General features: G+C 46.0%; 1 protein-coding gene across 1 annotated transcript in view; it reads left to right on the top strand.

The window, feature by feature from the left end:
- PREX2 (phosphatidylinositol-3,4,5-trisphosphate dependent Rac exchange factor 2) overlaps positions 1-15,413 on the top strand; it is a 268,503-nt gene that overhangs the window by 239,542 nt on the left and 13,548 nt on the right. The window contains exon 38 of the mRNA XM_074987109.1: positions 14,983-15,085. Coding sequence (XP_074843210.1) covers positions 14,983-15,085 — 103 coding nt within the window. The remainder of the gene's footprint in view (positions 1-14,982; positions 15,086-15,413) is intronic.

The following is a 15,413-nucleotide window of genomic DNA, read 5'->3' as shown; positions in this document are numbered from 1 at the left end:
TATGATCCTTTAAAAAATTCTCCTGGATGTGAGAATGTAGATGTTCAAGTCATGAGAAGAAAGCAGGAATGGCCAGGCCACACTCTCAGAAAGCCATCATCCAGCATAGTCCATCAAGCTTTCAAATGGAACCCGAAAGCAAAACTCAAAAGAGGAAGGCCTCAGACAATGTGGAGAAGATCTACTGAGAGTGAACGATAACAACTGGGGTATACGTGGGATCAGCTAGAAGTTTTGTCCCAAGACAGAGTGAAGTGAAGGAGACTTGTAGATGACCTATGTTCCGTCTGGAGTACAAGGGCTTAAGTCAGTCAGTTATGTGAGAATGTGAGGCATGGGTATATTTGTCTTAGAGTTTTTTACTGGGGTTGGGAGCTAAGAAATTTCAGCTCACAATATTGCTTTCTTTCCAATCTATTCATAGTATGTTCTGTGCTTCCCCTCTCTGCCCCACTGTACCGAATACAACCAGTCTAACTTCCCATGCCTCCCCAGTGCCTGGAGGCTCTGCTTTCTGGCATGCTGGAATTCTACCCCACCCTTACCCCTGACCTACCTTTGCACTGTCTTATCTCTCTATTGCCATGCTTATCACGTGTGTGTATGTGTCTGCACACGCATGTAGGGTGTGAACACTCCCCTCCCATGTCCAGTTTCTATACCTGCAGCACTGTGCAGGGGGAGCCTGCAGGGCATGATGGGGAAACCAGTGGGAGCTTTAGGTTTCGGCCAGCTCCCTGACTAGAGAGCTTGTCCTGGAGCAGGGTAGGGGCTACATTTCCCAGCACACCCTTGGCTACTAGCAGCGAGAAAGGGAGGGGGTAAAAAGTTAAGCTGTGAGACCCCTGAATAGCACTTGCTGTGTGTGGAGAGGGCTGCTGCAAGGGGGTGGCACTGTAAGTGGAGAACGTGGGGGCACAGGAAGTAGGTGGCTTTGGCCCAGATCTGACCCTCAGAAGGCTGAAATATTTTGGAATATTGTTTTTCACTTACAATAGTACAAGATCCCAGAAGGTAATTGCTATCAAACCTCTATTATTGTGTACGCTTTTAGTATGTTATAACAAAATCATTTTATCAATCACTGTCTCCACTCAAATATTTCATTAACCTCTCATGCTATTTTGAACTGAACTCCTTTACATTAAAAAAGTTGTGGTCCACATTTACAAAGACGTGCCCACACGCACACAGAAATTCCTGTTTGCAGGTCTGGTAATTGTCCCTGGAATTCCTAGCACCAGCCCCATTCACACTTCCAGTTCGGTGCAAAGCAGGGATAGGAATGGCAGCAGAGGATGATGATCCAGAGCAGAAAGACAAACTTCAGAAGGAGAAATTCCCTATATGGGGGATAGAAGATGGGACTAGGTCCACTGAGAAGCGCTAATCAAACTTTTACCTGAAATCTGTCAGGCCTACTTTTGCTGTACCACTTAAGCAGGCATAAAAAGTAGTAAGTGTTTTGTTCCTCTTCTGGAAGCATAATACCTAATCTTAGCAAACAATTTAGAGGAGACCTCTATTTCTAAAATTGATCGTTTAAGCTATGTCTACACTAGAGCGCCCTTTTGAAAGGGCACCTTTCAAAAGAGAGTGGTTGAAAGACTCCCTTTCGAAGGGGAGGTCTACATATGGGCTGCGGCTGGCGCCGTTGATGAGCACCATCTAAAGGGCCACACACCACATCAAAAGGGGCCATCCAGGTCATCGGAAGGGAGTGTCCACCCACCCCCATGCCCTTCTTCAAAAGAATGGGACAGGAAATGTTGCAGACAGGGTCGCAGGGTGGCCAAGCCCTTCCGGGGCTGCAGCAAGCCTCTCCATTAAAGCTTCCCTCCCCAGCACACTCAGCCTGCACAGCACAAGACCTGCAGAGCTGCCACAAGCCCTGCAGATGCAGTGCCCACAGGAAAGGCCATGGACCAGCAGCAGCTGGAAACCCTGCTGGCTACCACCAGAAGAGTGGGCACCCTGCTGGCCGCAGCACCAGTGACCGCCCTGAAGGTCCTGGCAGGCTCCCCCACCAGGGGCAGAAGGGGATTCCCCAGACCATGGTGTCCTCTTGCCCTGCTCCCCTACTTGCAGGCGCTCCACCGGCTCTGGAGTTACCCCACCAGCTCCGAGTGGTGGGAGCAACTGCTCATGGGGGAGTGGGACAATGGCTGGTGGCTCTGGATCTTACGGATGCGGTGGCAGACCTTCCTGGAGCTGTGCTAGTAGCTGTCCCCGGCCCTGAGACATCAGGACACCTGGATGCAGCATGCCTTCCCCGTGTAGAAGAGGGTCACGATATGTGTCTGGAAGCTGGCCACTCCAGACAGCTACCGCTCTGTGGGATACCAGTTTGGTGTGGACAAGACCACAGTTGGGACCATCATGATGGATGTAAGGCGGGCCAGGCACACACCCACTGGGAGGGGTGCGGCAGGCCAAAGGGGGCTGGGGTGGGCCTGGGGAGGGCTGGGAACACCCCACACACCCTCACCAGTGCCTGTGTCCCCTTCTGCAGGTGGTACGCACCCTCAATGCCATGCTCCTACAGATAGTAATCCACATCGGGGACCTGGACACGGCCATTGCAGGCTTTGCCGCAGTGGGGTTCCCAAATTGCTTCGGGGCCCTCGATGGGACCCACATACCTATCCGTGCCCTGGAGCACAGCAGAGGACAGTTCATAAACAGGAAAGGTTACCATTCCGTGGTTCTGCAGGCCATGGTGGACAGCTGGGGCCGGTTCCAGGATACGTACATGGGCTGGCCTGGCCGCACTCACAATGCAGGGGTGTTCCAGAACTCAAGCCTGTGCTGCCAGATGGAGGCGGGGACCTACATCCCCCAGACAGAGAGCCCACTGGGGGATACCACCGTGCCCCTATGCCTAGTGGCCGATGCGGCATACCTGCTCCAGCCCAGGCTCATGCGGCCCTATATGGGCCACCCCACCCCACCCCCAGCCAGGAATGCTTGGAAAAATAAATGGTTATATTGCGAACTACAAAAAATGTGTGGGTAATACTGTGTGATAAGCATAACAGAACATCCAACTATTTACAGGGGCAGGGGGACCTAGGTGGCCCGCGCAGTGGGCCATCACTCTGGGGCAGGGGTGGAGGGGCATGACCCACGCCAGCCCTGGGTCCTGCCCCCTCCTCATCTGGGGTCCCTGGCGGGGCTAGGAGGGGGTGGGGAGTATGGGGAGGTAGGGCTGGGGATCGGCCTCGGGCTGGCAGCCTGGGCCAGCAGGGTCCTCTCCTGAGGGCTGGTGGGTGGGGCCACGGTGGAAGGAGTGGCAGAGGGGCAGTGGGAGGAAGCATCTGGGCCAGCAGCTCCCAGTATGTGGGCACCACGTCCCTAAATATGGAGAGGGACTCCCCCCAGGCTGCCTGGCACCACCTGACAACTCCCCTCTTTAAAGTGGAACCAGCACTTTGCCAGCTCCACCTGGCGCCAGATGGAGATGACACGGTGGGGTCCTCCACCGGCCACCTTGGCTCCACTGTGACCAGCTCCATCTGGGCGCTGGGGGTGGCTGCGGCCAGTTCCTGTCCCTTGCCTCCAGGGGGCTGTTTGAGATGACCAACGGGGCAAGGCTCTCCCAGCCCTCGGATGGTGCAGCTGCAAAAACGGGGGAAGAGAGGAACAGGCTGTGAGTATCAATCCCTGCCCCATGGCCCACACCCTCGGTCCCCCCGTGGGCTCCGGGTCCCCATCCCCTGTCCCTCATCCATGGGTACAATGGCCCTGTGAGTGGCTCCTTTGTGCAGTCCGCCCCCTCCTCCCCCTGTGAGCAGGGTGCAGTGTTGTCTGTGGGATCAGGTGCTGATGAACACTGGAGGCCATGTCGCCATTCCGGAGTGGGCCAGGGTCTGCCAGGAGCATGGGGGGCCCCCGGTCATGTGTGGTGCCCCTGCCCCATGATCTGGGGTATGTGTCCTGTTGGGTATGTACCTGAGGGTCTACTGCTGAGGTCAGGGGATGGCTGTCTGGCCAATGCCTGGCTGGGGGTGTGGGAGAGGTCAATTTCCAGGTCCCCCTTCTCACTGGACCAGTCCCCAGCTGCACCCAGCTCCATGTCTGGCCCTGGTGGTGCGAGGCTGGCCGTTGGGCCCCAGATCCTGCTACTCTCCCAGCTGGGGCTCTTCAGCTGAGGTGTCCAGGAGGGCCGGCAGGGAGGAGGTGTTCTAGGAGCCCAGGATGGTCCTGAGGTCCCAATAGTAGGGGCATGAAATGGAGATGGCCCCCGACTGGCTGTCTGAGTCCTGAGCGCAGGCATAACCCTGCCGCAGCTCCTTGACCTTACTCCTGACTTGGTCAGGAGTGCAGGCAGGGGTGACCCTGGGTTCTCAGGCCCTCGGCCAGCTGGGTGAAGGTAGCTGCATTCTGCTGCTTTGTGTCCATAACCCAGAGCACCTCCTCTTCCTGCCAGAGCCCCAGCCAGCCCCAGAGCTCATGCTCCATCCTTGAGGGGACACGCTTCCCCCGCTGGCGGGACCCTTGAGAGCCCTGGGTATGCTCGGGGTGGGGGAACTGGGGGTCCTCACATGGCTGGCTGTTGGCCATTGCGAGCAGGGAGCTGCTCAGGGTTGCACTGAGGCATGCGGGGGCAGCACATGTCGCAGCTGCTTCCTGCATGTTCTCAGCTTCCTGCAACAGGGTTTCCAGGTCCATGCAGCTTTAAGAGCTGCTGCATGCACAGACCATAGAGCCCCGCAGGGGCTGGGCAGCACATCTCCACCTAACAGCTGATCACCGCTGTGGCGGACCCCACTGTTCTGAAAAAGTGGATCATGGAGTGTCTACACACGTCCTTTTTCAAAAAAAGACGTCAAAAGGGTGTCCTCTTCCTATTTTCTGCTTGGCAGGGCGGTTTCGTTTCCTGCAGTGCCTACCATTGATTTGATGTTCTAAAGAGTGCACAGCATGTGTAGACGCGCTGCGCACTACTTCGAACCAGGGCCTGCTCTTCCAAAAGAGCCGCCTTGTATAGACACAGCTTTAGACATATGGGGTGCTGTGTTCCCTTTTCTAAGATATTGTTAGCCCTGTGTGTAGGCTGCCCTTTGAGAGAAACATTCAACTGCGGCTGCTGGAACTTATTTTCACCCAGGTTCCAAAGTTAGATCCTTAATGGAGCCTGACCTGAGTTGCAATCCAGGCGTGTATATCAGAGTTCAGGCTGCTATGCTGATCACTCCTCATTTCTATTTTTGGAAGAATGGGAGCTGAGCAAACCATTATTCCCATCACTATGCAAATTTATTGTCTCAGGCTATAGTTGATAACATAAAAATCTGGATATTTCCGCATTTCTTTGGCTAAACTTTGCTGACTGACTGAGAACAGAGCACACATTCTTAACATGGAGTATTTGAACTGAGGTCAAAGGGGAGGACCATACTGCCTTTCCTTCCGGCTCAGTGGAAGATGGGAGACTGCACTACTGGCCAGATCTTGCCTAGATGGGATCAGGCTCTCAATATGGAAAAGGACATCCCACTGAAGAAGAAGTTGGAAACCACTGGATTACAGACTTTGGCTATATTGTCAGGATCGTTTGTAACCTCTTCAGTATCAGCAATGTTTTGGTTTCTAATTTCTCTGTGATCCAACTTAAACTGATTTATTCCATACAAGGCTGAACAGTTTGAAACAGTTCCTATTTCCATTCCAGTATCAGAGATAATGTTGGGGATTATGAATTATTTGTGATTACTTTGCTTTGATTTTTATATTTGCCAGTTGACAATAGAGCTAGAAATACTGTATCTCTTCCAGACAAATGTCTTTTTCAAGTATATTTCAATCAGCTGAACAAGAACTGGGGAACAATAAGCACCTTTAACCTTCACTGTCCTTTGTGGTACATGTCTACTACAACTGCCCCATAAATAGTCATAAAATGAATCTGTTATGCAGATTCAACATCAAGAAGTAGAATGAATGTGATTCGAAAGAATCAGATTTTATGTGGGGTTTTTTGTCTTTTCCATCATAACTAGATACGGTCTATTAAATTTTACTTCCTTTGGTTAAGACATTGAAATTCTATCTCTTGTAAATGAGGCTGGGGTTTCTTTGCCTGTATTCTTTTTATCTAAAGTTGTAATCATTCTGTACAAATATAGATGATCAAAAGAAATTTTGAATATTGAATCACTGTGCTGGTTTCTGCTCCAGAGAGAAGAGACAGACTGTGCTGCACAGAGCCTAGGTCTTTCCATGCCAACAGGAAATTAGATGCAGCAGCTGCAGAACTCCATTTGGAGACTAGTAGTAATATAAAGTAAAATGAATTATTAAAAATATTCAAATAATGCAGTTTTTGGGTGGATAAAAAGGAGCGCGTGTCCTTTACAGCCCTTATGAGACATCTCTGTTCTTTGTCTTTTTTTCTGTATTTTGACTTCCTGCTTCAAGGCATCTAGTTGCTGTTGCTTCAAGCCATGGGATTTTGGCTAGCAGATATTCTGCTCAGCGATAACATTGATTGTGCTCCTGAAACTTGCCCATTTCATAAAGTTCCAGGGAGCAACACACCTGCCAAGTCTCCAAAGCAGCAACACCAAGCTCCACTGGAACAATATTTATGTTGATCTCACGTCAATTCTCCCTTATAAATTTATTTTAAAACGTTGACTACAGACATTTACCTCTCAAATCAATGAAGCTGTGCTGCAAAGATCCCTTCTTGGGGCCCAGTTCTGCAACTCTTTTGCTGAACCAGTTGATTATGTAAGTAATCCTGTTGACTTCCGCAGGCCTACTTATATGAGTAAGTACATCCCAGCAAGAGTATGCATTGCAGAATTAGTCCATGTGTCTCAATCATTTCAAAGACGTACTCTGATCTAAGCTTTAATTACATCCTGTTTGTCCTTTGTTAAATATTCACTATAGTCCCCTTCAATTTTACTAACCCTTTCTCAATTTATTTTTAATATATTTTATGATCACTTATCCACTGCAACAGAAGTAAACTCCTTTTTTTCATACTATAAATATTTAGGATAGTAGGACGTTTAAGACTTTGCTTATTAGAGTTCAAAGGCAGTTAGAGAGCTGAGAAACACACTGAATATCAACCAGTAGTCCATAAAATTTTTGATTTACATTTCCCTTCTAAATGCATTCATTATTATTTATATTTATATTTTGTTTATATTCCATTTCTTACAGATTTTTGCTTTGGTTGCTTTGATTTTATTATGTGTATTAGGAATGATGATAGTCACATGCAGTTCTCTTTCGTGTTTTATATGTTGAAATATCAGTCTGCTTAGCACATCATTTAGAATGGCAGAGAAGTGCCTGCAAATGGACTGTATAGGATGGTTCCAAACTGGATTGCAAAGCAGTTTTGTCCCCTTCCCTCCTTTTCCCTCTAAGCACTATAGGTGATGTTTAACTGTCTGGCTTGATACACGGCTCCCTCACTTCAACCTGCAGAATGAAACTCTCGTGGTTCCTGCAGTATTTCATTTCCAGTACTCAGCGCTTTGGAGGAATAGGAAACTTTCTAAGAGCAAACACCAGACTCAGAAAAGCAGTAGCCCCCTTCAAACAGTCTAGAATCAAACTTATATGTAAGATCTTTCAATTCTGAGATGACAAAGAGTGAAGCTGAGCAATGTGAATTCTTCTGAGACATCAAATATATTAGACTGCAGTTTCCCAATAGCTAACAGCTTGATTTGATCTGTTCATGGGAGCCAAGGACTTAAAATTATGCTCTTTCCAACTCATTTGACGAAAACGTTGATCGGACCAACTGCATGGTGGTCAAGTTTGTTCTGAAATTATCCTGGCATCATTATTAAGCTTGAGCAGACAAGAAGCATAGGACAACGAAAAAGTTTAAAAATTAAATTGTTTCCTGACAAGTACAACTTCCTGGCATACGCACGGTATTCAAGGAGAAGTGTTCTCTAACTAGTAGCCCCTGCTGCCTCAGGAAAATCCTAAATATCTCCTGGGAGGATAGGTGCATGAACACTAGCATTCTGGACAAGTCAAACATGACCAAACTGAAGCCATTGTTCACCAACAACTTCATTGGACTGGTCAGATGGTTTGGATGTCTTATCAGTGCCTTCCAAAATAGATTGGCCATGGCTACACTAACCCCCGCCTTTCAAAAGGAGGATGCTAATCAGCCACTTTGGCAGATGCTAATGAGGTGCTACCATACATATGCAGTGCCTCATTAACATAATGAAGGCCGCGCTCATTTTGAAAGTGACGCTTTCGAAACGCATTGTGCCGGCGTAGACAAGGGCCTTTCAAAATGACCCTCAGACTTTGAAAGCTCCTTCTTCCCCTTTGGTTTTGGGAAGCAGGGGCTTTTGAAATCTGGGGGGTCCTTTCGAAATGCCCCTGTCTATGCCAGCAGCATGCGTTTCGAAAGCAGCACTTTCAAAATGCATGTGGCCACCATTGTGCTAATGAGGCGCTCCATATTCATGGCAGCAACTCATTGGTGTTTGCTGAAGTGGCTCATTAGCATCCCCCTTTTGAAAGGTGGTGCTAGTGTAGCCACAGCCATTCTGTTTTCTGAGAGGGATTAAGCATGGAAGAGCATTGGGGGCCAGAGGAAGCAATATAAAGATATGCTGAAGGCACACATGAAAAAGTGCAGCATCGAAGTCGATGCTTGGGTGAGCCTTGCCCAGAACTGTCCCCAGTGGAGAGTGGTAATTCACGAACAGGTGGTGCAATTTGAGAGGGCCTGCTGCAGCACAGATGAAGAGAGGCAAAGAAGAAGAAAAGGGCAGGAAAAACTGTCCTGAGCCCCTCCAAGACCACCAACATCTGCTCTTCTGTGATAAGACCTGCCGCTCAAGGATTGGGCTGCTCAGCCATCAATGGACTCACAAACAAGAGGGTGACCTCAAGACATCCCACTTGTTAACAAGTGACCACCAAGAGAGTGCTCACATGCAAACTTTCCAACCACTAACATAACAGCATTAAGTGTGAGGTAGAACTATGGGGTATTTATGATGTTTCTAAAAAAACATTTGTATAGTCTTTGAAAAAAGGCAAAATTGTCAAAAAAATTAGTTAAAGGCCAGGACTTTTAACAGGGTTCAGCTTGATAAATTCATGGAGGCTGGGTCCACCAATGGGCAGGACAGGCAGGGATGGTATCCTTAGCCTCTGACAGGGCTGGGAATAGGCAATGGGATGGATCACTTGATGATTACTTGTTTGGTTAGTTCCCTCTGGGGTGCCTGAAATTAGATATTGTCAGAAGATAGAATAGTGATCTAGATGAAACTCTGGTCTGGTCAGTATGGCTGTTCTTATGGTTCTTATGATAGATGGGTGAGTCCTAGATACCCATTCTTGTATTTCAGTTGAATTAATTGTCACTCCCCTTTAAATAGTTCCCTTTCTCGAACAGAGAGGAATATTCACACATTTTATTTCTGCAAATAGCATCTCCGGTTTGGAGGGAAGCCTCAAACTTCCTCCTTCCTCTCTTCCCTGCTGCTTGTTATACAGAGTTGCTTGTCCCTGCTCCCAGTATGGGTTGAGTCCTTGTTTTTGTTTTTGTTTTTTTTATTTTCATGCCTGGTGCCTCTATCCAAAGTGATTCCAATCTGTGCCTGGGGAAAGAAAAAGAGTGCCATCTCTTGTGAAATCTACAAAGACTATAACTCTTGCTTGGCTCTGAACCTATAAAGCAACAGAGCATTTGCCACTGTATACCTTATCCTATATAGCCAGAGTTACTCGTGCTGTCAGTCCTAGTATGAATCTTTTCAAAATCACCAAGAAATATTCTCAAAGCACATCGCTCATGTTTGCAACTGCCTGCTTTTCGTGTTCATTGAAAACAGTACACAAGATGCATTTGTTTAGTTTTCATTTGGTTAATTTTGTTTTGCTTGACAATTTTGTTGCTGGGAGACTGAGCTTTGGCAGTTCTGTTGGTGAGTAGCTTTCTATGGGGTTATTTGTGTCACGCTCCCCATTTTTTAACCTGGCTGCCATGGTGATTTTGCTTGCAACATTTTACAGCTAGGAATATGCAGTATTTCACAGCAGCCATCATCCTTCTTATTAAAAAAAACCTGCTATATAAAGCAAATTCTGTGTAATGTAATTCAAGCAGCAAACCAAACAATTACTGGAAATAAAAACAAATACTGGTATGTAAAATGTTTGCCAGTAGTAGCAGTTAAATAACTGTAAAAAAGCACCAGTGTGTAATTATTGATTTATTAGTGACTCAAAGTGAAACATTATTAATGGCTTACTTATAATATTTATAATATAGATTGTCTGTTTAATTAACTAGGTATCCAACCAAAATAAAGCAATTACAGCTTTGTTGTTGATGAAATGTCATAAGTTAGTTACTTTATGTTATTATTATTTGGTTGGTAAGTAATTAATACATTAAGTATTTGAGAAATAACATGGACAGATGATTTGTATTTGTATTGCAACCATACATCAGAGCCATTTTGGTGTTTCAGAAGTAAATACAACTAATCATGCACAATAGTATATTTTAACTTACATAAAATACTTTGTTACAATGAAGTCATGACTTTGTTCCAAAGACTTCAACAACTAAAAGACTTAGATCCATTTTTTTAAAAAGTGCCAGTATTAGAAGAGTATGTTTGTATGCAGTAATTCGTTTTCAATGTTAGAGATATGGTTATATTTTCAGAAAGAATATCAATAGTTGACAGTGCTAATCCCATTGGACTTGTCTACTCCTTTGAAGGGGGCATGTAAATGAGCCCAATCAGGGAACAGCAATGAGGTGCTGCGCTCCATGTGCAGCACCTCATTAGCCTAACTCCTGCCATGTGAACTTCCAAGTTAGCAGCTTCGAAGGGCTGGCAAGCTGTGTAGCCATCAGCACTTCGAAGTACATGCGCAAATTCCAAGTGCCATTACTCCCAAAACTTTTTGGGAGTGAGGGCACTTTGAGTTTGCACATGTACTTTGAAGCGTCCGCAGCTATACAGCTTGCCAGAGCTTTGAAGTTGCCAACTTTGAAGTTCGCATGGCAGGAATTAGGCTAATGAGGTGCCGCACATGCAACACAGCACCTGACTGCTGTTCCCTGATTGGGCTCATTTACATGCCCCCTTTAAAGGAGGGGGCTAGTGTAGATGAGCCCTCTCTTTTTAAGGTCACTTTTACTGCTAATTCTCTGTTACAATGAAAATGTACCTCTTAGAATTATTACTTTTTTGCTGCAGACATGTAGAAGCAAGTCAGCTCTTCAGTCTGGCTCTGTGCATGTCAGAATTACACACCAGTGATTATCTATCTCTTCAGCAGTCTGATCAGTTCTTCACAATGCTGTTTTTAGTTCTTGTAACTTTTCTCATGTGCTGGTTTAACTGCTTGCCCACTTCATTGTTAAAAGAGGAGTTTTCTCCGAATTTCTTTCATGGTTGCTCTTTTAGCGTGTCAGACGATTGATAGCATAGGTAACCTCTACATCTCAGCTCCTTGTCCACAGCTTATTCTTCAAAATGAATGGCATGTGGGGATTTCTAATTGAATTATGTTACCTGATGTCGGCCCTATATGAGAATCTTTTCTTCTATTATAGCAGACACCTACTTCTTAGATAATTAATAAACAGACACATGAAGCACTATACCTAAATGTACGCACTGGAACTGCAGAATTTCTCAGTGTGAAGACAAATGACTTGAATCAGTGGGTAGAACTGAATCCCATCTCATTACATTGAATGGAGTGCTTGTGGAGTAATTTGCTGCTCATTGTGACAAAGTGTGATGAAATTAGGCTCTTCATAACAGAAAGAGCTTAGAAAGCAAAATTGTGCAGCAATTAAATCAAATAAGCACAGCAAACAGTGTAAGTTTACAGTGTACAATACTACTGTTGCTGGTAAATAAAATACTCTGCATACATTTTTGTTTGTTAATATCTAATCTTGTTTTTCTTTAGTGTTATGCACTGCTAGGTATACCTCTTTATGAGCCTGAATATTTGAATACCTGGCAAGCTCCTTGTCCCAGGGCTGCCAGGTATTAAAAAGTTTACTGTATTAGGGAGTAGGTACTGTCAGACTAGTTTAGATTAGAGCAATTTGTCCGCAGAAGTTTTTGTTGGAAGATATTCTGCAACAAAACTCTTGTTGACAGATTGTGTCCAGACTAACAAAGCAGATTGAAATAGTGATCTGCTGTGTCGCCAGAGAGCAGCTAGACTGCCTGGCCACTTTAATCAGTAAAACAGTGAACAGAAAGCACAGCAGACAGGGCTGTCTAGTGTCCCAGAAGCTCTTTCTATTGACAGAAGGGCTGGCAGAACGTCCAGAGCGGCTTTTTGTCCACAGAGGCGTTCTTCCTTGTGGAGAGCGGGGTACAACTGTCAACAAATGTGCTGCATTCTGTCAATGTACTGTCAACAGAAAGCCGTTGGGAATCTGCACATGCTGCAGGTTTTGTTGACAAAGTAATGATTTTGTTGACAAAATCCTCTTGTTTAGACATAGCCTAAAGATTTAAGGAGGAGAAGGCATTTTGTATATGCTATTTGCTGGATGCAAAGATTTGATTACTTTCGTCTGCCTTTTTTTTGATAGTAGACTGAGACAATTGATAATCTCACTTGGTGCAGATTGCAGCTGCCTGGTAGGTAGTGCAGCTAAAAGCATGTGTCACAGCAGCCAAGAAGTATACAGTCTTTGCTCAAAGGGTTGACTCTGATTTGTTAAGACCTGTTTGGCTTTTGTCCTTGTTACCTGAGAAATCATCTTTCCACTCTTGTTTCACCATAATGGAACAGTCAGCAGTTGTGTTCGAGTTGCTTGTCATGGGATTTTTGTCCAGTACTCTTCACTCTCAAATTTTCTCCCCATGCTTGTCAAATGAGGAGATATAACTAAGTAAGCTAGTAAAAGGCTTGATCCTGCTCCCACTCAGTTCATAGGGGAGTTTGTCACTTTTTTGAACTCGAACAGACTGGGGGGCCCAAAATTGAAGACACGTCTAACCAGTACATCTTCCCAGAAATGTATTGGGTAGATTGTTCTAGAAGAATGAGCCCAATGCTGGGAGTCGCTGACTCACTTAAGTGACTTGCTCTGGGTCACACTCTTTTCTGTGTCTCTCTCCCATTTTACATTTGTTCTATGTTATTGTAACTCCACTGAGCAGAATGGAGGATAAGACCAGATGAATTAAATTTATGAAGATATGTAGCATCCTGCAGCCTTTTTAGGAATAGTGTAGATACACTGCTAGTGTACTTTGATATCCCCATATCTGTTAATTTTAAATTAAAAATGGAAAGGGTTGCCTCTTGTTGCTATTTAAGGGCCAAGTCCTCTTCCCCTTAATGCCATTAAAAAGTCTCACTGAAGTTACAGAGATTAAATAGCATCAAAGCACTTCAAGAAATTATATGGGTCAAAAGAATTATTAACCTTTGCAATCACATTTGTCAAAGCTGTAAACTGCTCCGTGTTCCCTCTCATTGCAATGTCACCAAAATACTTCTAAAGTTTGGAAAGGAATTATTTTGCACACAGGATTGCCTGGTCTATGCTGCAATCTTGCTCCCAATGATGTAAGTCATTATCCATACCATGCGGTGCCATTGACCTACGTAAGATATGCAAATGCCATAGCTGTAGTTGATATACTGCAGTGTCTTGCATGTGATAAGGTTGGTGGGGGCTGCTCACCCATCCATGTCATCTACTCTTCTTGTTTTTGTGGAGTGCTGGTGTCAATGGGAGCATGCTTGGGGAACAATTTATCATGTCTAAAGAGATGCAATAAATCAATGGCAGGTGAATTTATCACTGCAGTGTCGATCCCTGAAGTAGTGTAGACATACCTTTAATCAGTGCTTTTTTTTATGCTGGTACTTTTTTGTAAAAAAAAAAAAAAAGGCACTGCCCTTAATGATCTACTACACCAGCTTAATAACTTAACTTTTGCAGAAGACATAGAGGTTATGTCAGAGTAGTTAGGGTGAAAGGGTCCCTGTAGACACTGTGATACTTACTTCTATTGGCTGTCATTCTTGACACTGTTTGGAGCCATGAAATTGACAAACAAAGAAGCCTCCAGGCTCCCCAGCTGCATTGCTGCCTGGTCTCTACCTCCAGGATCCCAGCTCAATGTTCCCAGCCAGGATGCCACCCAGGTTCCTGGCTCTCCACCAGAGGTAACTAACTGGAGACCGACACAGATCTCCCTGACAGGAGGCGTGCTGCCCCCAACACCAGGCTCTCCATTTGCAGCTGGGAAAGGGGCAGTTACACTGAGTTTCTCAGCTTCCCACTAGGAATGGGGAAGCTGCAGTGCGCTTCTTGGATCCCTGCTGGGAAAGGGGCAGCTGTCTGGACACCAGATATGGATCTCCCTGTTTGGACCCTGGCTGCATTCAGCTGGGAGGTCTGTGGCCAGAGTCTGGTCAGCTGGTGTGCTCCTGGATGGAAGCGGAGAGCCTGGGGTTAGGAAGTTGGGCACTAGGCAGGGAGACATGTATGTGTCTGGTTAGTTATTTCATTCCTGGTGGGGAGGCAATCGGGTCACCTGGGCTTCTGGTGGGGAACTGCCCAGGGAGTTGCGAACCTGACTTTCAACCTCCCACAATGCTCCTCTTAAATACGTGGAGATACTCCTGATGAGGACGTGCACCTCTGGCACAAGAAGAGCAGTGTGGACATGAACTACCACAGCAGTTACTGTACCTAACATAGGCTAATTTAATTTTAGAATGTAGACATGCCCCAAGTGACTTCCAAGTTAAGCATGTTTCTTGCCTGTGCAAGTATGCATCAGTATTGTTGTGTTACTTTCTGCAAGTTCTTAAGAAACATTTCTGTCTATATAATAAATTTTGTTATATATGTTATGGTTATATGTGTTGGATTCTGCTCTGTACTCTTTGAGCAAGCAGTAACTGCTTAGGAGGTATAATGACAAGAGGCACCTGACTTAATTCTCTCTCTCCCTGCAGCTGCACTCTGAGTGTCACTCTGGAGCAGGCTATCATTCTTGCTCGGAGCCATGGACTACCTCCTCGCTATATTATGCAAGCTACAGATGTGATGCGCAAACAGGTAGGACAGCCATATGGTTTAGAATGTTCACATTTCTTCATAGGAATATAATGAGTTTGGCCAAAAAAAAATTAACTACAGTAAAGCCTTGATTTAACGGACTAACGTTAAAGCCAAAAGTCCATTAAACAGAGGGTTTACTGCCCACCCACACCTGCCAGGCTTCACCAGCCCCAGAATCCCCCCCCAAAATGCCTGTGACTTACCAAAGCACCACTGGAGGAGCCACCAGAGCCTGCCACCACAGCTGGAGCTGCCAACCCCGCCACTGTGGGGCTGGGGAACCCTCCACATGCAGCTGGAGTTTTCCTGCCAAGGCTGGGGGCAC

This window comes from Carettochelys insculpta, chromosome 2 (genome assembly GCF_033958435.1).
Source record: "Carettochelys insculpta isolate YL-2023 chromosome 2, ASM3395843v1, whole genome shotgun sequence".
Taxonomy (NCBI): domain Eukaryota; kingdom Metazoa; phylum Chordata; order Testudines; family Carettochelyidae; genus Carettochelys; species Carettochelys insculpta.
Note: the sequence above shows the minus strand (reverse complement) of the source record. Positions and strands in the feature narration are given on the sequence as shown.